Source organism: Sorghum bicolor, chromosome 2 (assembly GCF_000003195.3).
Source record: "Sorghum bicolor cultivar BTx623 chromosome 2, Sorghum_bicolor_NCBIv3, whole genome shotgun sequence".
NCBI classification, from domain to species: Eukaryota; Viridiplantae; Streptophyta; class Magnoliopsida; order Poales; family Poaceae; genus Sorghum; species Sorghum bicolor.
Genome location: NC_012871.2, coordinates 61,486,129 through 61,507,311, shown reverse-complemented (window position 1 = coordinate 61,507,311; position 21,183 = coordinate 61,486,129). Strand labels below are relative to the sequence as shown.

Here is a 21,183-nt window from a genome sequence, read left to right as displayed (position 1 = left end):
ATGTCGATGCTAAAACCAAAAACACATTACTAAAGTCATTTATTTTTCTCGATGATGAAAGAATTGTTGGCAATTTTCACAGGCTCAGCAGCAAGCATTGTATGACGTGGATCCATGTAGCAGAAGCGTCCATGCCAAATTGCCAACGCTGGCATAGAGAGAATTTTTTCAGCACCGATGATGTTGAAGGCGTGTGTAACGTGTAAAAACTCTTAGTTATCTAGATCCAGTGTATGAAAAAGTGGCTGGTATATATTAAATATTGATATAAATTTAATTTCTAATAAGTTTAAGCTGCTTGTTTACCCCTAGCTTGTGTAATTTAGTTATAGGTACCACAGAAAAGAGAAAATTACTTGCTTGGTCCAAAAAAGTCTGGCTTACTCTTTTTGCCATTTCTTTTTTAAACTTACCTATGAGGTCCGAAAACTATATGTAGATACCTTTATAGCACAAAAAGTGATGGAAACGCACAAAGTCTCTTCATGTCTTCTCTTTGCGTTTGCTTCTGAGGGCACTCACAATGCAGACTCTATTATAGAGTCTAAAATTTTTTATTACCTCAAACAATGTGGATTTATAGTCTAAATAAGACTTGAAGTCTTATTTTTTCTACCTCTTTCTTCAATAAATATGCTGCCACATCATCAAAATACCATAAATAATATGTAATTAGTTGTCTTGGACTCTGTGATATAGTCTTACATTGTGAGTGCCCTTCTTGAGGAGTGACGCAAGACGGTGGTCCGATAAGAAGGCCACGACAGAGGACCTACAACGGGGAGGCTGTGCAACATGGTGAGGAAGGGCAACTACATGGCCTAGCATGGAGGAGGCGTGGTGCATCCAGGTGTGAGGATGTTGTGAGTGAGATAGCGTGACTCACGCGAGGAGGAGCCAATGCGAGACAGGGTGCCCGAGGGAGTAGTGGCATGATGCCGTGTGACCAGCAAGATAGGCGTCTGAGGAACTTGTCAGCTCGTTCCAAGCTGGCTAATCAGCGAGGTTTGTTCCTAGGCCAGCTTGTTCTTAGCTCGTATTGTTTGCACACGAGACAATGTCTAGCCGCCCATAGAGTCACCACCCTTGAGCACATCCAGCCCTAGACCATCGTTGGCCGCACCACGATGCCGACCTGCCTCCAAGGACAAAGGCATAACAAGTTAGAACCCTTCTTATTAGGTACGAATGAATTAGATGAGGCACCAAGTTTGAATTTTGACCTTGCTTTATTGGGTCACCTGTCAGAGGATGAGGCACCGACGCTATTCCTGCGGGAGGTCCTCGTGGTGGTGGCCAGCTGCGCATGCTCATGGCGGCGTATGATGACTTGGTGCTGTTTTGTGCGGCTACGGGCCCGTCGCCACTGACTTCGACCGTCGGGTCTAGTGTACACGGGAAAATAGAAATCATATAGGAGTCGGGTTCAGGTCTAGGAGCATTGTGTATGATGTACAAGAGAAAGTAGAAACTACATAGGAGTTGTGTTCACGTTTAGAGCCAAAGAGTCACACTGGAGCTACGTGTATACGACTACACAAGGAACCGATAGGAGCCAATGTGCCATAGAGGAGGCATCTCTCTTGTTGGTTGTGTGATTGGATCAAGCGCCACATGTCCTACATCGGAGGAGGGTCCTCATAGTCGATAAATTGGATCTAAAATCTTTTTCTCTCATAATAAATCAACCATCACTGCTTCATGCCATGACATTCCACAATTCCACTTCCTAATCAATCGCACCATTGGCGAAGCACTCCAAAGGGAAGCAGAGGGAGAGAGACAAACCCAGTTGGCGTGGAGTCCCTCTCGCGGTGTCGCCTCTCTCCCACCGGCGCCACGCCGCGCGCAGCGTCTTCCGTCCGGCCGGCGTCGGGACCCGGGCGTCCGGCCATCCCATCCCAGTGGCAGCCCAACCCGGCAACCACCAATCCGTGGCCCGCGCCGGCCTGGTCCCGGGCTAGCAAAAAAGCGCCCCGCGGCACGTGCCCAAAGCTTGGACGCACTCACGTCACCGCACCACACGACGACGCCTCCCTCGCTCCCTCCATCTCCATGCCCAGATCCGAATTCGGTGGGCGCCACCTCCACCCACTGACAGCCTCCCCTCCGCTCCGCTCGTCCGCCTCCTCCCCGGCTCGCAGCCCGCCGCCTGCGCAAGCGGCCAAGCGCCACCAAAGCCTCCAGTCGTCGGGCCCGACCGAGCGGGCGCACCCTCCGGGCGCGCGCGTCTCCCGCCCAGGCCAACCAAACCAAGTCCGTTAGCCGCGAGCGCGAGACCACCCCGCCGGGACCGCGGCGCGGGATGCGCCAACATCCCCCTGCCGATAGGGCCCACGCGTCAGCGAGAACGAGACGGGACGGGACGGGCAGGTCGGCGCTTGCGCACGCGGAGCTGGTCACCTCACCTTCCCCTTCCCCTTCCCCTTCCCTCCCGCGGTGGTTATAAGAGACCCCTCCGCTCCGTCCTCTCCTCTCTTCTCTCCGCTCCACCCACTCCCGCTCTGCTCCATTCGATCTGCCATCCTCTGCCTGTGCCTGCCCCCGCTTGCGTCTGCTCTAGGGATTTGGTTTGATTTGATTGAGACGGAGATCCGCCAGAGATTGAGGACAGGGAGGGAGTCGTCGGGCCCGGGGAGCGGCGGCGGCGAGGCATGGACGGCCACGGCGGCGGCGGAGCGGGGCCGGGGGCCGGGGCCGGCAAGCTGACGCGGACGCCGTCCTCGCTGCTGCGCTCGCCCACGGTGCGCAACTGCTCCTCGTTCCAGGCCGTGGTTGTCGAGGACCCGGAGCCCGACGACAAGAAGGCCCACGCGCACCCCAAGGCCCCGCCCCACCACTTCCACCCCGGCGGCGCGGGCGGCTTCGGCGGCCCCGCCCACCCGCTGCTCGTCCTCGCGCTCCCACTCGCCTTCCTGCTCCTGCTTCTCCTCCTCCGCGGCGGCGGCGGCGACGGCCACCACCTCGCCCTCCTCGCGGCGTCCGCGGCCGCTGCGCTCGCCGCCGCCGCGGGGGCCGCGCGCCTGCTCCGCGGACGCCTGCGCCTGCGCCGCTCCCCCGGCTCCGGCTCCGTCCAGTGGTTCATCGGGGACGACGACGACAAGCCGCAGAAGCGGGCGGACAAGGCCGCCGCCGCCGCCGCGCCGCACGGCCGCGTCGTCCGCGAGGGCGTCGAGTTCTACAGCAATGGGGACTGCTACGAGGGCGAGTTCCACAAGGGCCGCTGCAACGGCAGCGGCGTCTACAACTTCTTCGGCAAGGGCAAGTACGAGGGCGACTGGGTCGACGGCAAGTACGACGGCTACGGCATCGAGAGCTGGGCGCGGGGCAGCCGCTACCGCGGCCAGTACCGCCAGGGCCTCCGCCACGGCCACGGCGTCTACCGCTTCTACAGCGGCGACTGCTACGCGGGCGAGTGGGCCGGCGGCCAGAGCCACGGCATCGGCGCGCAGACCTGCTCCGACGGCAGCTCCTACGTCGGGGAATTCAAGTGCGGAGTCAAGCACGGCCTCGGGAGCTACCATTTCAGGTGGGCGGGCGGTTGTTAGTGAAATCCAGCGCTTTGATTTGGTCCAATTCCAACCTGACACGCTCATCCATTCCTTGGCTATTGCATCAACTCTGAACACGGGTTGCTAATTTCGATCGTGCTTGCTCAAATTCGTTTCAGAAATGGCGATCGTTATGCGGGCGAGTACTTTGGGGACAAGATCCACGGGTTTGGTGTCTACAGCTTCGCCAATGGCCATTGCTACGAGGGCTCCTGGCACGAAGGCAAGAAGCAGGGATTTGGGATGTACACATTCCGGAATGGCGACAAGCGATCGGGGGACTGGGATTCTGGGACTCTCAGGACCCCCTTGCCCCCCGCTGATCCTTCTGTTCAGCGTGCCGTACAGGTAAACAACAATTTTCTGTCTGTCTGACTGAAATTTACCTTCTGCAAAATTTTCTTATGGTTGTTGCATTCTTGTCCATTCATTCAGGCCGCTCAGCGAGCTTCGGAGAACGCATTTCGCTTGCCTAGAGTCGATGAGCAGGTCCACAAGGCGGTCATGGCTGCCAACAGGGCGGCCACAGCCGCTCGAGTGGCGGCGATCAAGGCAGTCCAGAACAGGATGGATGGGAAATTTTGTGACACCTATGTGTGAATTGTGTGCGAGACCATGTTTCTTTCCTCTCCTCTCCTTCTTCTAACTGTACATTAGGGTAGTGAAGGACAATAACTAATCAGTGAGGTCAGACGACCGGGGCAGCACAACCGCGTGCTCCGAGTCAGGGTTCAGCAACGAACGGGAGCTGACGAAGAGCAGAGCTGGCAAAACCATTGGCAAGAAACGGCTCTGATTCTGCCATATCGCCATGGCTATCGGAGGTTCCCTTCCCCCCTTCCTTGCAACAAGCTGTAACTGTACATAGATCCAAGTGTATCAATGGAAGAGCGAGTTTTTTCCAATGCCCTTTTCACTGCTTATTATTATCATTCACTGCTTATTATTATCATTCACTGCTTATTATTACTCCTAAATTATCTGTGTGGATGTGTGCAGGGCACTGCACACAGTCACAGGAGTATAGTACGTACTCCTGTGATTGCTTTGCATCTGCGTCTCCATTGCTCCAACCTAAATCTTGACTGCTTAGTTGGACTCCCATGTGCAGTGATTCTCAATTTGCAAATGTACTTGGTGGTGCACATGGGGGACTGTAAATTTCCCTCTTGCTCTTGTCCTGCAACTTGCATCTCTGGTGGTGTGGTGTAGTAGGGCACACACGACATAAATAATTTCCAGTGGCCTGTGTTGTCGATCCACTCCACTCTCTGCACCTGAGCCCACTGTGTTTTTGATTTGAAACCTAGGGAGAGCAATTCATTCATTCGTAGCTTTGGGGTCCCCTGGCTCTGGTGTCTGCTTCAGATTTTTTGCACCACAGGGGGCATGAATGCTGGAGAAAGGATTCCGGAAATGTGAAGCTGGCACAACGCATTGTTTGGTTGCCGGGATCCCCTGTTGCTTCAATTTCTTGCATCAGGACAGCCAGCTATGCCCATCTCTCTCTCTAAATTATCCTTGCACTGCATCATGTGAGATATATGTCACTCATTCCATAGTGTCAGAAATGGTGATAATTCTGAACCTTTTGTCCCCGTATACATGTTCTTATCGATCATTGTTCTTTGTAGTAATATATCATATATGCTTCGGGAGCAGTGTGGTAATGAAATGGGTTGACCTGTAAAATGTCGAGTTCAGGAGCATGAACATGCGAACGTGCAGACATGGCCCAGCTGCTCTAACCTAGAAACTGTATGTATCCTTGACGGCTAGACACATCCAACAGGCTCAACACTCAGACTTGTGTTTTGTGACCTCGATCTTGTACAGACCGAACAGGAGATAATCTCGGAGCTTGTGATACTTAAATTGCCTCTGTTTTGCTCTGGAGTGTTTTTTTAGGACTGCTCTGGAGTTTTGACGGAGCGTGCTAATGAAACTGGGACTTGTTTTCGATGCGCTGAAGAATTTTGCAGTTGCTACGCTGAATCGTTCATGAAGATTCGCTTGGCTGATTTTCGGCTGTTGCTAATTTGTTACAAGAGAAAAACACTTTTCCATAGCTGAAATGTAGTGCTGATTTTGTCTGATAAGCTAGTCTGGAAAGAATACAAGTCTGCAGCTTGTTGCGCAGGCATTGATGACGGACGATCACTTGCAAATTCATGTGTCCTTGGAGAGAATAATCCTTGTGCTATCTGTTCTCAGCTTGATCTTATCTGACGCCATCATGCAGTCCTAAAGCAAGTCCATCATAATTTTTTTTTCCACGCCGCCGCCGGCCACTATGCTTGGCAAGAGCTTGAGAGCCAAAAAGACGGGCGGCCTGAAGAAAACGGCGGCTGGTTTTATGTCAGGCCAGCCGCCAGGAGCAGCTTCTTCTGTTTGGCTGTATACCCTGTGATTGGAATGGAAAGCAGCGTACAATCCAATTCCAACTCGTGCTTCTCTTTGCTCCCCTCCCTGCTTTTCTTTTTTCTTTCTTCTTCTGTCTACGGGACGGAGCAACGGGCTCGAGACATCATAATTGGTCACACTCGTCACATCGACTAATTAAGCTCGGTTACGGGGTCGAACAAAAGCATTATCACCTGCTTATTAATTCTAGGTTCACCAGGTTCCTCAATCATCGCGACATGTTGATCGCACGACAAGATGGGCATCTCGGACTGAATATTATCATTTCGTTTACTCACTTTCATTTTCCAACTATTCATTCATATAATGTGTGAGTTTCTTTCCTGCGTGAAAGAAACGATTTAGACCACCATGTTTCATGATGCTCGCTTGCGTGAGAAGCGAGGTCGCACACACTGACCCCTTTTTCTCGCTTTATTTTACGCGCTCTCAAAAATCTCTGTGCCGTCCCCATTCACGCCTCATCAAATCAAATATATAAACGCCCCTCTCATCCAGTCGCCATCAGGGTGAGGTAGCCATCCAACCTCGCAAAAACCAAAAATCTAGCATTTCTCGCCATTTTGTAGTATGCGCGTGTTGCGACCGTGCGAGAGAGTATGATACATCACTCATGAGCCATGAGGTAACATACGACGACATCGTCGTCGACTAGAAAAGAAAAAGAAAAACGGGAGCGCCGTACCGTGACTGCGAGCTCCGACAAGGGCGCGGGACTAAGGGGCGGTTTTTGTTTAGTTAAACTCGAAATCCAAAAAGTTTTTAAGATTCTTTATCATATCAAATCTTGCAGCACATACATAAAGTATTAAATATAGACGAAAACAAAAACTAATAATACAGTTTAATTGTAAATCGCAAGACAAATCTTTTGACTCTAATTAGTATATGATTGAATAATATTTACCACAATCAAACGAAAGTGCTACAGTTGTGAAATCCAAAAATTTTTGAAATCCAAACAAGACCGCAGCCGCCGGCCATGGAAAGCATCGCCTGGCTTGTAGTTTTCGCCTGTCGCTAGCGTCTCTGCCTGGAGGCAACACTTTGTACGTAGGACGGTAGCCACAGCACTTTTGCCCGCTTTCCTCTCCCAGGAAGGAAGAAAGAACACAGCATGCGTACATTTATTTTTTTTTTACATGGAGGAGTTGTTTTTATGTATGTACTCCATCACAGTCACTTTCACAGACCGAACGAATTAAAGAAAGAGAAGAAAACATGAAGGAAGGAAAAAACCTGTCCATGGAGTAGGTGCGGTGAGGAGGGTCGTCTGGGTCTCTGTTGGTGACCCGTGACCCAGACGATTTTCGTCGAATTCGTGTGGGAAACCATCGTGGATTCGGTCGGTTTTGCTAGCTGTTCGTGGGTTTGGAATTTAAAGCTGATGAATGAGCGTTTTTTTTTCTTTTTTTGGGCCCGTGTCAAAAGTGGTGACGCCCGCAGGTTGGACCCTGCGGCGGTTTCGTTTCCGGTTTGTTGGTGGCGCATCGGTTCAGAGAACCCCCAGTCTGCATCGTCGGCGCGCCGGGTAGGTGGACGGCGGACGTGTGTGTGGGCTGACTGCCGGTGCCGGTGTTGGTGGGTGGTGGATCATGGAGCCTGGTAACACGGGCGGCCATCATATTCATATCGCTTTGCTGCATTTTTTGAACTGAGGCCTGGTTCAGAATTGCGAAAATTTTTGGATTTCGCTACTGTAGCACTTTTGTTTGTTTGTGGCAAATATTGTCCAATTATAAACTAACTAGGGTCAAAAGATTCGTCTCGCGATTTACAGACAAACTGTGTAATTAGTTTTTGTTTTTATATATATTTAATGCTTCATGCATGTGCCGCAAGATTCGATGTGACGGGAAATTTTGAAAAATTTTGGGAACTAAACAAGGCCTGAAAAGAGAGGCGAGGTGTCGACTTGACGTTTCAATTTTCAAATCTGAATTCTTGGGTGATTTCTCTGACTGTTGACACTTGACAGGAAGGGGAGCGGAACTTGGGCCTTGTTTAGTTCATCCAAAAACCAAAATCTTTTTAAGATTATCCGTCACATTGAATCTTACACCATATGCATAGAGTATTAAATATAGACGAAAATAAAAATTAATTGCACAGTTTACTTGTAAATCACGAGATGAATCTTTTCAGCCTAGTTACTCTACGATTGGATAATGTTCGTCAAATAAAAACGAAAGTGCTACAGTTTCGGAAGTAAACAAGGCCTTGTTGAGCGATTCCGCCTGTTTGACATCCAGCTGCTAACGACCTGAAGTAGTAGTAGCAGCCTGGGCTGAAGAGATGTTTCTGAGCTTCGTTGAATTCAGGACTTCATCGTACAGTAGTAGAGTTTTCCAGGTTTCTCCAGTCAAAAAAGCGCGTATTGTTCGGAGCCTTCACCATTTCCTTTTTGTGAACCTATGGCACAGCTGTTTGTTCTTCTCAAATAATTATACTATAGTCCCTTTTGATTTGTGTATGTATGTATGTTGCTTAATATAAGCTCATGACGTCTGTTGATTCATCATCCATCAGCAGACAGCCCAATTGCCAATGTTTCCAAAACCAAAAAAATTGGCGATAAGATAAGATAGAGATAGTGTACTAGTACAAGTAGCTTAAAATAACCAGGATGTCTGATCATTGCATCTCGATGCTGGCGGTGTCAGTCTCTTCTCTTGGGGACCCTGCACAACCTGCTGCACTTTGTTTTTTTGGCGGTTTCTCAAGCTATACTACCAATCGGGAACTGCACGTCTGCACACCCCTCAATCCTCATGGGAGAAAAATACTCCATGATCTTGGTCTTGGAACGCTACACTACACTACACCGTTCTATCGAGTTTAACCACTGCTCATCCACGCCACTCTTTTACTCAAGTTCTAAGCATGTGAGCGAGGTCGGCAACCAGCGCATGGATTCGATTGGATTGGAGCCTCTCAGGCTCTCCCAGCAGACAAGGCTCATATGGTGCAGCCTCCTCGCCCATATGCAGGCTGCAGCTACGCCAAGACATCCAATTTACAAGTACGCGGCCTTTGTCTGACGCATCACTCGATCGGCCGGGAATCATTGTCCGGTAGGCTTTCTATCAGGCATTTTTTTTCACGATTGAGACTTCACCCGATCGCGAAAAAAAAAATGCCTAATAGAAAGCTTTCTATCAGGCATCGTCTGTTGAGTGCTGAGCTTGGCGGTGGCGGTGGGGTTGACGAGGGCCCCAACATGGCCAACGAACATGCTTATCATCAGCTTATGGCGCGAGAGATAATATGTATTTATTCGCTGTACCGGTCGCTATATGCGTGCGTGTGTGAGAGAAGAACAGCTAGAGAAGGGCAGGCACAGACAGACACGAGACATGCATGCCGCCGGCGTGGTGACTGACTGATTGCGAGGTGTGAACCTGGAAGGGATATGGCATCGTGAGAGGATATGGCCGTGTCGTATGGGCGCATACGTTTCGAGTGATTGAATGATATATTTTTTTTCCATGACATGCCATGCCATTGTTTTCTTCAACGGTTTTGGTTGGGCGGGATGGCCAGTGTGTGTAGGGTGCTGGATAGTGGATAGAGATGTAACAAGTGCAGGTGTAGATGTAGTAGTCGTGCGGAATCATGCGACGGGGATGCAATGCAAGTATGCAACTAGTGATGTTAATTTAGGCCTTGTTTAGTTCCCAAAAAATTTTGCAAAATTTTTCAGATTCCCCGTCACATCGAATCTTTAGACGCATGCATGGAGTATTAAATATAGACAAAAATAAAAACTAATTGCATAGTTTGGTCGGAATTGATGGGACGGATCTTTTGAGCCTAGTTAATCCATGATTGGACAATATTTTTCACAAACAAACGAAATTGCTACAGTACCTGTTTTGCAAAATTTTTTGAAACTAAACAAGGCCTTAACCGAAAGTCGTCGTGCCCTTAAAAGGTCTCACGGGCTCACGGCTACGAGTTTCTCCAGGATAGCGCGTGTCGTGGCCCACACTGGACAACCGTTTTAGCCCATAGGAGAAATATGAAATAAAAATGTTTTTGTTATACTCCCTCCATCTCAAATTATTATAAGACGTTTGACTTGTTTTACTCTAGGTTTGACCAATCGTCTTATTCCAAAAATTTATACAAATATAGTCAAATTTAAGTCATTATTGAAGAACTTTTATTAATAAACCAAACCACAACAAAAGAATTAATATTTTGCATAAATTTCTGAATAAGGCAAGTGGTCTAACTTCTGGATCGATGACGAGTAAAAAGTCTGAGCGATCGAAGGAAAGTAGAAGAACAATGTCACTGTTGCAAGGATTTGGTTTGATCAGTTTATTGGCCGCTGTGACTCTGATGATAGGACTGGCTGTGAAAAACAAGGGTGAACACATAGCAGCCACAGATTGCTCAGTAGGTTACAAAAGTGTACCGGCAGCTATCCTGATCCATCACAATCTGCTTACACACAGACAAATAGTAAAGACACTAGGCATGAAGTCACTGACAGGGATAACTATTGCTAGAAAAAAGGTAGTACACGCATCCGGGAGCAGTTGAAACCTAGTAGCAGATTATTCAGCAATCACCAAGCCACATGGAATTTTCCCCGCCCTTCATTTCTTCCTGAGCCTCGTCTTCATCCTCTCGACCGCGCCACGCAGCGTATCTTCATCCTTGCAGAAGGTAAACCTCACCAGGTTCTTCCCCTCCTCAGGGTTGAGATAAAATACGCTCGGTGGTATAGCGGCCACGCCGACTTCACGAATCAAGTACTCGCAGAACTCTATGTCATTGTCGAAACCGAATGGGGTGTGGTCCACCATGATGAAGTATGTTCCACTCGATGGGTAAACAATAAACCCTGCAGCTTCTAGTCCTTCTAACAGTATAGCCTTCTTTGCACTGTAGTCCCTCTTCAGTTCCTCATAGTAGCTATCTGGTGCTCTCAGAGCTGCTGCCGCTGCTGCTTGCATTGGTGTGCAGGTGGCAAATGTCAGGAATGAGTGTGCTTGCCTAAGACCCCATGTCAGGTGTGGCGGTGCGATTGCCCACCCAATCTTCCATCCTGTAAGAGAGAATGTCTTCCCCAGAGAGTTCATGGTCACAGTCCTCTCATACATGCCAGGGATAGAAGCCATTGATATGTGATCAGCCTCAAACGACAATTTGTCATAGACCTCATCAGAGAACAGCAAAACATCATTTTCCTTGCAGAGGGTGGCAATAAATTCAAGCTCCTCTCTAGTGAACATTTTCCCAGTTGGATTATGCGGTGTGTTTATCATTATCGCTTTGGTGTTCTTGGAGACTGCCGCCTCCAGCTCTTCAAGCGGGACTGCGAAATCTGGAGCACGGAGGGTAATGGCCTTTACATTGGCACCGGCCATCGACAGTGTGGCCTCATATGAATCGTAGAATGGAGCAAACAATATCACCTCATCGCCAGGATTAATCAGACCTAGTATTGTTGAAGCTATTGCTTCAGTGCATCCAGATGTAACAGTAACTTCTTTGTCAGGGTCAACTTGCAATCCACTGTCCTTCAGGAACCTTTCAGCAATAGCCGAGTTCAGTTCAGGCACACCAAACCCTCTTGCATACTGATTCTTCCCAGCATTGATAGCTTGAATTGCAGCTTCTTTCACAAAGTCTGGGCCATCAAAATTTGGAAAGCCCTGGCCAAGGTTTATTGCTCCATGCTTGATGGCAAGCATGCTCATCTGAGTGAAAATTGTTGTCTTGAACTTTTCCAACCGCTTTGCGACCTGCAATGGAGAAATCGAACAAGGGTCAAATTGCAAGCTCAAAGTAGTCTTGCAACCTGCACGGGAGAAAACGACCAAATTGCAAAGTCAAGGTAGTGTACTTTGACAGCAAGTAAACCCACTGCTATAAGGACAGACATAATAAAATCATGTCTGAAACAGAAGTTTCCTTTGACCACCCTATTACTAAAACTCTCATAAAATATTCTTTCATGATGTCAGCTGGAATTCAATACAATGTACAATGGGCATGGAAATTGGAAATAGCAAATCGATCATGGACTCTACATGAGACCTCAGGCTGACAAGTCAAAATACTCATCAGTTATCATCTGCCATATCCGTATTGATCAAGTGATGGTCAACCAGAATCCAAAACTAAACTCAACTTACTAGTTATGAATTGTAAACGAATCCAAATACTATATACAGCACTTTCATGTCAAGCTGAAATGTTAAATATATCATTTTCCAGGTCTGAGACAGCAAGAAGAAATCAAAGTAGGCAAACCATGACCTCAGAATGGACCACTGGATTTTATGTCAACAAATGTTATTACCTATATGCAGTATCAAACTATAGATCTTGAAATAGTGCATTAGTGTAGGCTTTACCTCAGAGCCCTATGCTAGAGGTATGGACAGAGGATTGATTCCTGATGAAGTTACTTTGCTTACATTATGTCTCACAAAATGCAAATGTAGCTTTTTTTAAAAAAAACTTGGCCAGGAGCACTGGCATATCATGTAAGCTATACTGACCCCATGCTCAAATACAGGAGACTGCCCAAGGAATCTCAGAAGGCGTCTACCGAGCACACATCTATCTCTCCCTCCCTCTCTCTGGGAGGAGAAACCACCACGCTGTGATCTGAGTATTCTTATGTCAATATGTCTTCCTTCTTTATGCAGTGAATTACTTCAATCTTTTAATTCACAAACTTCAGGCATGTCAAAAGAAGGGGAAAATTCAGGCTTCATGGCGATACAACAATGTGTCAAACAGCTAAAAGGTTGCATGCAGGAAATTTAGCATGTTTCTATCTAATCACTGCATTCTTGCCGAATAGGGTGATAATTAGCAGCAAATACAGGAGAATTCATAAGCATCAGACAGTTGGTTTTCAGCCAAGGGCCTGAGAAGGGGAAAACATCGAGGGTAAAAACTATGTCTACAGCTTGCAGTACTCTGCCAGATTTTACACTTCCGTACATGCTGATTGGTGGCCATGATGAGATAGGAAACTCATATAAATGACATGGCTGCTCATCATCATGTCTACGCTCTTTGTATTGCTAGCAAAGAAATTCTTCCATGAAAGCTCCTAAGAGCAATCTACATAATGAATTGAAATATAATTTCTCCTACAACATTATTGGATAAATATTCCTTGCAAGAACAATATTGCACGTATAGGGAATCTGTGGCCCGCCTAATAGGGTTACAGTTTCAGATGGCTGACTGGTATCAGCAATCAGGTTTATTTCAAATATGAAAATTAATGAATAGCAAGACTAAGAAGCATGCGTCTTTCAGATGCCTAATAAAGTAATAAACACATAAAGGAGTAGCAGATGGAGAAAAGGAACATACAAAAAGTATCAAGTATCAACAGCATGAACTATAAAAGTAGTAGCAATAATCTGTAATATAGGTGCAGGAAGCAACACAAGAATTTGATACTCCTGTTGAGGGCAGTGCCACCACTTTTCTTCTAGTAGTCAGTAACCAGAACAAAGTATAAATGGGTATAAGGGTATTAAGAGTTTCAGCAGGATGAAAACCTTCTCAGCTTTACTATAAACTATCTAGGAAATATGCTAGCTAGCTAGCTGCCGTTTTCATTAGCAATATCATACAAATAAATCAAACATATAAACTTTGTTTTCTCAAGTACAATGAAACATAAAACTAAGTAAATTCATTGACATTAACTAATTGTATGAATAATGGCATGACTGATAAAACAATTTGAGGAAACACTGCTCAAATTTATCCACGACAAATAGCTTCCCTCTTTTATGTCATATACTGTGTGCTATTTGAGCTATCATGACGCAGATGGTTTTGGATGGATTCAATTTTCCCAACATACGTGGCACACCCGATTTGGGTCTACATCCGTGGTGCCAATTCACCAAAAGGCCCTCAACATTGACTCGGTAAGGTCTTACATAAGCTGCGCTATTCCAAAATAACCTCACATCAACCATGTGATAGACTATATTACATGCAGTTACATGCATTGCAGTAGCAAGGGCTACATTGGTAGAGGTCCTCATGCATTTTTCTTCAACAAACCGGCAGGAGAGCTGGTTGCTTATATATTTATTAAAAGAGTAAAGTCCATCACCGGTCTCTAAACTTGTTCGGGTGTGTCATTCCGGTCCCTAAACTCGCAAAACAATCGCTTAGGTACCTAAACTTGTTCGGTTGTGTCATCCTAGTCCCTGAACTTAGAAATCTTCCATATAGGTCCTCAAACTTGTTCAATTGTGTCATCCCGGTCCCTAAACTTGTTTTTAAGTCTCATCTGGATCAAAACATAGTGAATTTAAAAACTTTATATAGAAAAATAACTCATAACTTTTTTAAATGAGCTCAAATGACGATAAACTTTATATCAAAATTGTAGTCAGCAACGCGATGTACAACTTTGTAGTTGAAAATTTTTTAAATTGAAATCTTTTGGGGTCCCAAAATATTTTTTAAAAGTTAATAGAACTAGAAATTAAAATTTTAAAAATTAGATGACACAGATGAACAAGTTCGAGGACCTAAACGGTCGATTTGCGAGTTTAGGGACCGGGATGACACGACAATACAAGTTTAGGACTGGTGGTGGACTTTACTCTTATTAAAAGAAAGAGACCCACACTAGCAAGTGTAACAATAGAACAACAAAAAGAACCTGTACAGTTACTTTTCCGGGCCACCACCGAAGCTAGAAGAAAAAAACGATTCAACGACCAATCAAGTCCGGGTTCACTGGGAAGTGACTAATGTGACCAACTGACCAAAACCTCCTGCTTCTGATTCTCGCCTTATCGGAGACAAATGATTATGTGACCAAAAGAGATTATCTCATAGACTCTTAAGTTCAGTCGGACTGGAATCGCTTCTATATATAAATTATCGTTCGTCTCAAGTAATCGATGACTGCACTAATAAACCAAAAAATAGTCAAAAATACGCTTCAGTTCTCAGAGGCTCCCCCAACCCTGCATCCCCAAGTCCCACAGCCTCCTGAACACCCATCTATACACAGCGCCCGATATGGAAGCGCCTACCAAATCCCAGCCGCAGGAACCGGATTTTCAGTGAAGGAAGAGGGCGAGCGGGCGCACGGACCTGCACGGGCCGCTGCTCCGTCGCCTTCGCGGCGCCGTTCTCGGTGGAGGCGGTGGCGGCGGGCGCGGAGGTGGGGGAGGCGGCGTAGGAGGCCATGTGGGAGATCCTCCGGAGCGACGCGCAGAGCGAGCGGCGGAGCAGCAATGACGAGGTAGTGGCGGAGGAATTTATTAATGGCATCTCATGCCATGGGAGCGTCGCGGGCGTGGCAAGGGTGGTGGTGGTGGTGGAGCTGGAGGGAAAGGCGGCCAGATTCATGAGGGCGGCCCCAGGCGAGGCGAGGCGAGTCGCGTTCCGTTCCGCGCCGCCCGGACTCCGGTGTGCAGGGGGCCGGGCGCGAGCGCGACAGCGATGCTGTAGACTGCGAGGACCGAGGTGCCACCACCAGCCCACCAGCGAGATGCCGAGCTGCGGATGTGTGAGTGGGGATGACGAGTGGGTCTGCAAGTTTGTTGGGCCCGTTTGGCATTGTGCGAGTGCGCTTTGAGGTAGGAGGGCGGTGGTGTACTACAGCTTTTCGTTTGGGGCTCGTGGGCTTGTTGTGCCAGATGCCGCCGCTTTGTGGTGGTGGTAGCGGACAAGTGGGTTGGAGTTTCGTGTGACCGTGTGCTAGGGCCTTGTTTAGTTCCAAAAAATTTTACAAAATTTTTCAGATTCTTCATCACATCAAATCTTTAGACGCATATATGGAATATTAAATATAGACAAAAATAAAAACTAATTGCACAGTTTGGTCGAATTGACGAGACGAATCTTTTGAGACCAGTTAGTTCATGATTGGACAATATTTGTCAAATACAAACAAAAGTGTTACTATTTCTATTTTGCAAAAATTTTTGAAACTAAACAAGTCCTAGGACGTGGTGATGAATGGGCTTCGCGTCAGCGTTGTCGTGTTCCGCTAGATCTGGCTGTTTTTTCTTTTCCTGACCGGGAGAAATCTTTCACGAGAAAAATTAACATTACTTCCAAAAAATTTTGCAAAATAGGAATAGTAGCACTTTCGTTTGTATTTGATAAATATTGTCCAATTATGGACTAACTAGACTCAAAAGATTCGTCTCTTTAATTTCGACCAAACTGTGTAATTAGTTTTTATTTTTATCTATATTTAATACTTTATATATATGTCTAAAGATTCGATGTGACGGGGAATCTGAAAAATTTTGCAAATTTTTTGAGGAACTAATCAAGGCCTAGGCCGTGTTTGGGTTACGTCGGAATAGGACGAGAACAGCGCTGAAAATTTCCTGGCTAATACAAATTTGAAATTTGAGAACAGTTTGTGCGGCTAGGAAGAATCATTTTCGTAAAACCGAACGAGGCCTTACGGAGAAAAGAATATATATAGAATCATTTAAGTCACAGGATTATAAAATTCTATAGCCTAATCTACCCCTTACCCTTACCCTTATAATTGTATACCACTGCCTCTCTCACAATTTACGTACATTAACAGTAACGGATCCCATGGACACTACACCCGTTAAGTATAACACTAACGGATTGGATCCAGTGAACAGTGTAACCGTTATCCTCCAGTGAACAGTACACCCGTTATGCTAAATAGTAACGGATCCAATTAATAGTGCGTACCCGTTATATTTAACAGTAATGGATCCAATGAACAGTACACACCCGTTAGTATTTTCTAATGGATCATAACCCGTGCAAGAGCCTAATCACTATAGATGGCCATGCAGCCCAAGGCACGACGGCCTGACCCACGGCACGACATTTTGGCCCGATCCGAGCCCGGCCTGGCCCGGTAACTCGCGGGCCCGGGCCGGTGGTGCAGACCGTGCATGGGCTGGCCCGACCCGGCCCGAGTTTTAGGGGTCGACCCGACAACAGTTCGGTGCCACCTCCGTAGGCATTGCACAAATAACTCATTTTTATGTTACATGTCATTTGATATCATTTCTATGATCTAAGACTGAGATTGTGAATCTGAGAAGTTGATAGTTGTAAAAAATTGATTGTGACATTATGCTTGTGAAGTGATCATTGTCATTGTGTGGTTATTTTGATTTTTCTTTTACAAAACCGGGTTATGGGCCAGATCGACCCGTCGGGCTACGCGGGCCGGCACGGCACAAAGTTAGCGCGTGAGCTCGTGCTTGGGCCGAAGGCCAGGCATGCGAGCCGCTGAGGCACGGCAAGGCAGGCACGTGGGCCAAGTCGGCACGACACGCTACGACCCGTGTCTGGCCCGATGGCCATCTATACTAATCACTTAATCTTATCAACTGAATCTGTCAGCCATTCGGCAGTGCTTTTATCCCACAACAAATCAAGTAATAGTACTTTTTGTCTTGGCTTATTAGCCAAACGGGCTGATTTGGAGGATTACGCCTCTTTGTTCGGCGTAGCCTCCGTGCTCTAGGGTCTTCAACTCAGTGCCGCTGCCACCGCCGCTGCTGTATCCACCACCGCTGGTCTCCCTCCCTCCTCTGGCATATCGTCGGAGACCGGAGGGAGTGGAGATTCATCGTTTTTAATAAGTTTTTCTTAGTAGATCGAATCTTTAGGATTATGGTCTCTCCCATGTCAAGTTTCTTGATTCTGGGGATTTATTTCCTCCTCTCCGGCGACGACGAGAGAGCAGGGTGGAATCGTTTTCTCCATAGCGGCTCTGTTGAATATGCGGGCAACAACTACGGTGTTGGCATCCTCACCAATTTTGACGACATAAAAACTTTTATTTTCGGGCGGCGACATCAATGTGGAGATGTGTAGGGTCGAGATGGCGGACTAGAGGGGGGTGAATAGTCCTTTCTAAAACTTATAGCGCCGGCTAACCGAAAGAAATGCGGAATTAAAACTATCAGTCTAGCCAAGACTACACCCCTCTATCTAAGTTCTCTAGCACCTTGTAAAAGATCCTAAACAAGAAAACAAGGTGCTACCTGTCACACCCGGATGTAAAAGAGCATTCGGGTGCCAAATCACATGTGCGCCAGGATCTCAAATTCACACACATGGACCGACATCATCAATGGTACAAAACACAGTGTTCAAACGAATTACATAAATGAGAGTAAAAGTACCATTATTACAAGCCAAATGTTTATCAAAGTGCGGAGGGGAAACATAAACTAAACTGTTCCATAAATAAAGGGAAAACTAAACGCCGACGTAGCAGGACCACCTTGCCACAGGAAGGTCGACGGTAGAACCACACGAGCCTAACAACCAGGAGACTCAGGGTAGTCCTCAGGGAAATCGCAATTGTACTCCTGATCGTCCGAGCAACCTTTAATGATTATAGCAAGGGTGAGCTCATGTCGAACTCAGCAAGCACAGACGGAAAGTAATGACATGCAAGGCTTAAAACAAGGTAAAGCTGACTTGGTTTGACTGCGGTAGCATTTTAGTTGATCACTTTTAATTATAACAATTACTAGAACAACCTATTACTAAATATGAGTAGCATAAACCCAACCCTTAATTAGTGTAAGTAGTAATTAGCATCTTTCAAAAGACTATCCTAATTATTATAGTAATCCAGGGATTAACCCCAATTATTAACACAGGATAGCAATCCTGCCAACACGGAATAGCCATTCCGCCAAAACACGAGGTAGCAACCTCGCCCAGTTCCATCTTCAAGTATCCAGTGAATCCAATTTGCTCATCAAGTGAGGGTCTGGGCCGCTCGTGACCGTGAGCACGGCTGATGTATCAGTTTTACACTCTGCAGAGGTGTGCACGTTCAGTCCAAGTCGTGATTCCCATTTGCCCGGGGTCGCGACTCCCCAAAACACTGCCAAGGTGAGCAGGTAGGGTCTCACTACGAGACCTTTCACAGGGTCCAACTAATAGGATGCCACTCGCAAGTTTTTGCCGGGGCGCTCGGCAGTCGATACCCATAGCCATGGCGTACCGATCAACCGACAACTTAATATTCATTACCCAAGTTACTTCCTCACGCCTACCCGGAAAGTAACACCCTACTAGTGGAAGTCCTGCTAATTAGTCAAGCCAGAGCCATATAGCTTGGAGCTGCACTGTAAGTCCCAGGGGGCCGCTCCCTGACTAAGTCCTTACGGAGAGCAGAGACGGGTACGCCCGGCAAACCGGATCACCAACGGTACCCGCTCCCCCTGTCACCACCATCATCACGATGCTCGTAAGCATCCAACATCGCCATCACCGTAGTGACCAAAGATTCAGCACAATTTAAGCATCAAGTTGAGTAGAGATTATTACTTGTTTAGGCATGTGTATGAGATGAGTAGAGCAGCTAAGCAGACCTAGTATAGCCTAGTCTACCCATATACATAACCCCAGGTGAACAAGGAATAGTAAGTAAAGCTAGTCATGTCCTTAGGGTTCGCATTCATTGGACACATGCATATAAAGTAAATGACATTAATGAGTAGGTTCAAAATGATCAAACGGTGTCTGCACTTGCCTTGATCGAAGTCGGGTTGCTCGAACTCAGCGGGATCATGTACCTCTTCCTTCACGAACGTCTCGTTGGCTATACGCGACAATCATCAATCATAGGAACAATGCATGCAAGCAAACAAACTTAATCAGAAACAGTACACCAAAGCAGGCGAAAGCATAAAGCAACTGCACTACTGTATTCTACTCGATGAAACGAAACTATAGCGACCAGAATCACCTAAATCGGAGTTACGATGCAAAAGTTATGGCTAAAACAAGTTGAATGGCATTTCTGTAGATAAACTGAACTATTTTTCGTAATAAAACTAATTAAAAACTGGATTAAAACTCATTTAGGATTAAATATATAAATTCTAACCGAACCAGGGGTTAAACTATAAAAACTAAGGGCATAAACTTAATTATTTTGAACTGCATTGGATAGCGGGTTAATTTTAAATAAAAACAGGGGCCTTTTTGCAAAACGTGCAGGGGCGCGCGTGGGTGCTGGCCGGCTCGGCCACGTGGCGGCTCGGGAGTGGCCGGTCCACGGCACTGTGCTGTGGACCGGGGCGCGGGGGGGGGGGGGGGGGGGAGGCCGCGGTCCATGGTGGACCGCGCCTGCGGAGCGGCGGTGGCGGCCTCCTGGACCCGGTCCAGTGGACCGGTCGCACGGGGGCGCTGGGCCGCGGTCCACGGTGGACCGCGCGACGGAGCAGGGGCGGGGCGCCGGCCGGGCGGTGGCGCGGCGAGCGGCGGCGCCATTGGCGCGGGCCGGAGCTCGCGGGGAAGGCTAACCGGGGCACCAAGGGGCACGCCAAGGGCACGGTTGCGCGCGGCTCGGCGAGGCGAACGCGATGGAGGTCTCACCTTCGCGAAACGTCGACGGCAAAGAGAAGCTCGACAGCGGCGGCGCGGATTTCGATGGCGGCTAGGGTTAGGACTTAGGGACGCGTGCGCGGCTGAGGGATGCCTTAAATAGGCTAGGGTGGCCCCGGGTCCTCGGATTGCGCGCGGCGCGGAAGTCGGAACGAACGGCGGCGGCCGTTTCCGACTCGGACGGAGGTAGGGGGCGACCCTGACGGGTGGGCCCCACCCGTCAGTGGCAGCGGGCGGCAGGGGCGCTGCTGGGCCGCGGCTTGGGCCGAAGCGGGGAGAGGGGTGGCGCGCGCGCGGGGCTGGGCCGAGAATCGGCCCAGGTGGGGGCTCTCCCCTTTCTTTCTTTTTTTTTAAACAGAGACAGTTTCTTCTAAATTTTTCTTTCTTGCAACAAAATAATTCAAGCACAAGCAAGCAAGTCAAACAAAAATAAATGCAGCGGCATGAACGCACACGAACAAGTTTTCTACCTTATATTTAATTTTACTTAATTTTGTAAATTATTTAATAATTTCCCAGAAATTCAAATTGAGCCAAAATTAAGTCAAATTTAAACTAAAATTTGAAATTCAAAAATTTGGAGTGTTATAAACCTACCCCCCTTAAAAGAATCTCGTCTTCGAGATTAGGATAAATCAGGGAATAACTGAGGGTATTTAGATTTCAGATCATCTTCTCTTTCCCAGGTTGCTTCTTCCTCACAGTGATGTTTCCATTGTACTTTACACATCCTGATAGTTTTACTCCTGGTAATTCTCTCTGTTGTGTCCAGGACTTTGATAGGACTCTCTTCATAAGTTAGATCCTCCTGTAAATCCAGTTC

At 47.4% G+C, this 21,183-nt stretch overlaps 3 protein-coding genes across 3 annotated transcripts; 1 reads left to right on the top strand and 2 right to left on the bottom strand.

Moving 5' to 3' along the window:
* On the bottom strand, positions 654-2,188 carry LOC110433141. Its single transcript, XM_021454848.1, has 3 exons — positions 1,789-2,188; positions 1,224-1,385; positions 654-1,135 (listed from the first exon to the last, which is right to left on the bottom strand). The coding sequence occupies exons 1-3, from the start codon at positions 1,898-1,900 to the stop codon at positions 1,062-1,064; spliced, it is 348 nt and encodes a 115-aa protein (XP_021310523.1). The 5' UTR covers positions 1,901-2,188; the 3' UTR covers positions 654-1,061.
* LOC8081042 (junctophilin-4) lies at positions 2,454-4,456 on the top strand. The gene is made up of 3 exons (XM_021452243.1): positions 2,454-3,529; positions 3,671-3,899; positions 3,987-4,456. The coding sequence occupies exons 1-3, from the start codon at positions 2,655-2,657 to the stop codon at positions 4,149-4,151; spliced, it is 1,269 nt and encodes a 422-aa protein (XP_021307918.1). The 5' UTR covers positions 2,454-2,654; the 3' UTR covers positions 4,152-4,456.
* Positions 10,255-15,511, bottom strand: LOC8062774 (probable N-succinyldiaminopimelate aminotransferase DapC). The gene is made up of 2 exons (XM_002460274.2): positions 15,087-15,511; positions 10,255-11,734 (listed from the first exon to the last, which is right to left on the bottom strand). The coding sequence occupies exons 1-2, from the start codon at positions 15,342-15,344 to the stop codon at positions 10,583-10,585; spliced, it is 1,410 nt and encodes a 469-aa protein (XP_002460319.1). The 5' UTR covers positions 15,345-15,511; the 3' UTR covers positions 10,255-10,582.

Excerpts from the sequence above, each read along its gene's own strand:
- LOC110433141 (XM_021454848.1), bottom strand. The coding sequence starts at position 1,900 with ATGGGATGGCCGGACGCCCGGGTCCCGACGCCGGCCGGACGGAAGACG. Across the intron at positions 1,386-1,788 it reads AGGGACTCCACGCCAACTGG|ACCCGACGGTCGAAGTCAGT; the intron begins GTTTGTCTCTCT and ends CGTGTACACTAG. Across the intron at positions 1,136-1,223 it reads AGGTGACCCAATAAAGCAAG|GTCGGCATCGTGGTGCGGCC; the intron begins GTCAAAATTCAA and ends CCTTGGAGGCAG.
- LOC8062774 (XM_002460274.2), bottom strand. The coding sequence starts at position 15,344 with ATGAATCTGGCCGCCTTTCCCTCCAGCTCCACCACCACCACCACCCTT. Across the intron at positions 11,735-15,086 it reads CGGAGCAGCGGCCCGTGCAG|GTCGCAAAGCGGTTGGAAAA; the intron begins GTCCGTGCGCCC and ends TCTCCATTGCAG.
- LOC8081042 (XM_021452243.1), top strand. The coding sequence starts at position 2,655 with ATGGACGGCCACGGCGGCGGCGGAGCGGGGCCGGGGGCCGGGGCCGGC. Across the intron at positions 3,530-3,670 it reads CTCGGGAGCTACCATTTCAG|AAATGGCGATCGTTATGCGG; the intron begins GTGGGCGGGCGG and ends AATTCGTTTCAG. Across the intron at positions 3,900-3,986 it reads CTGTTCAGCGTGCCGTACAG|GCCGCTCAGCGAGCTTCGGA; the intron begins GTAAACAACAAT and ends CCATTCATTCAG.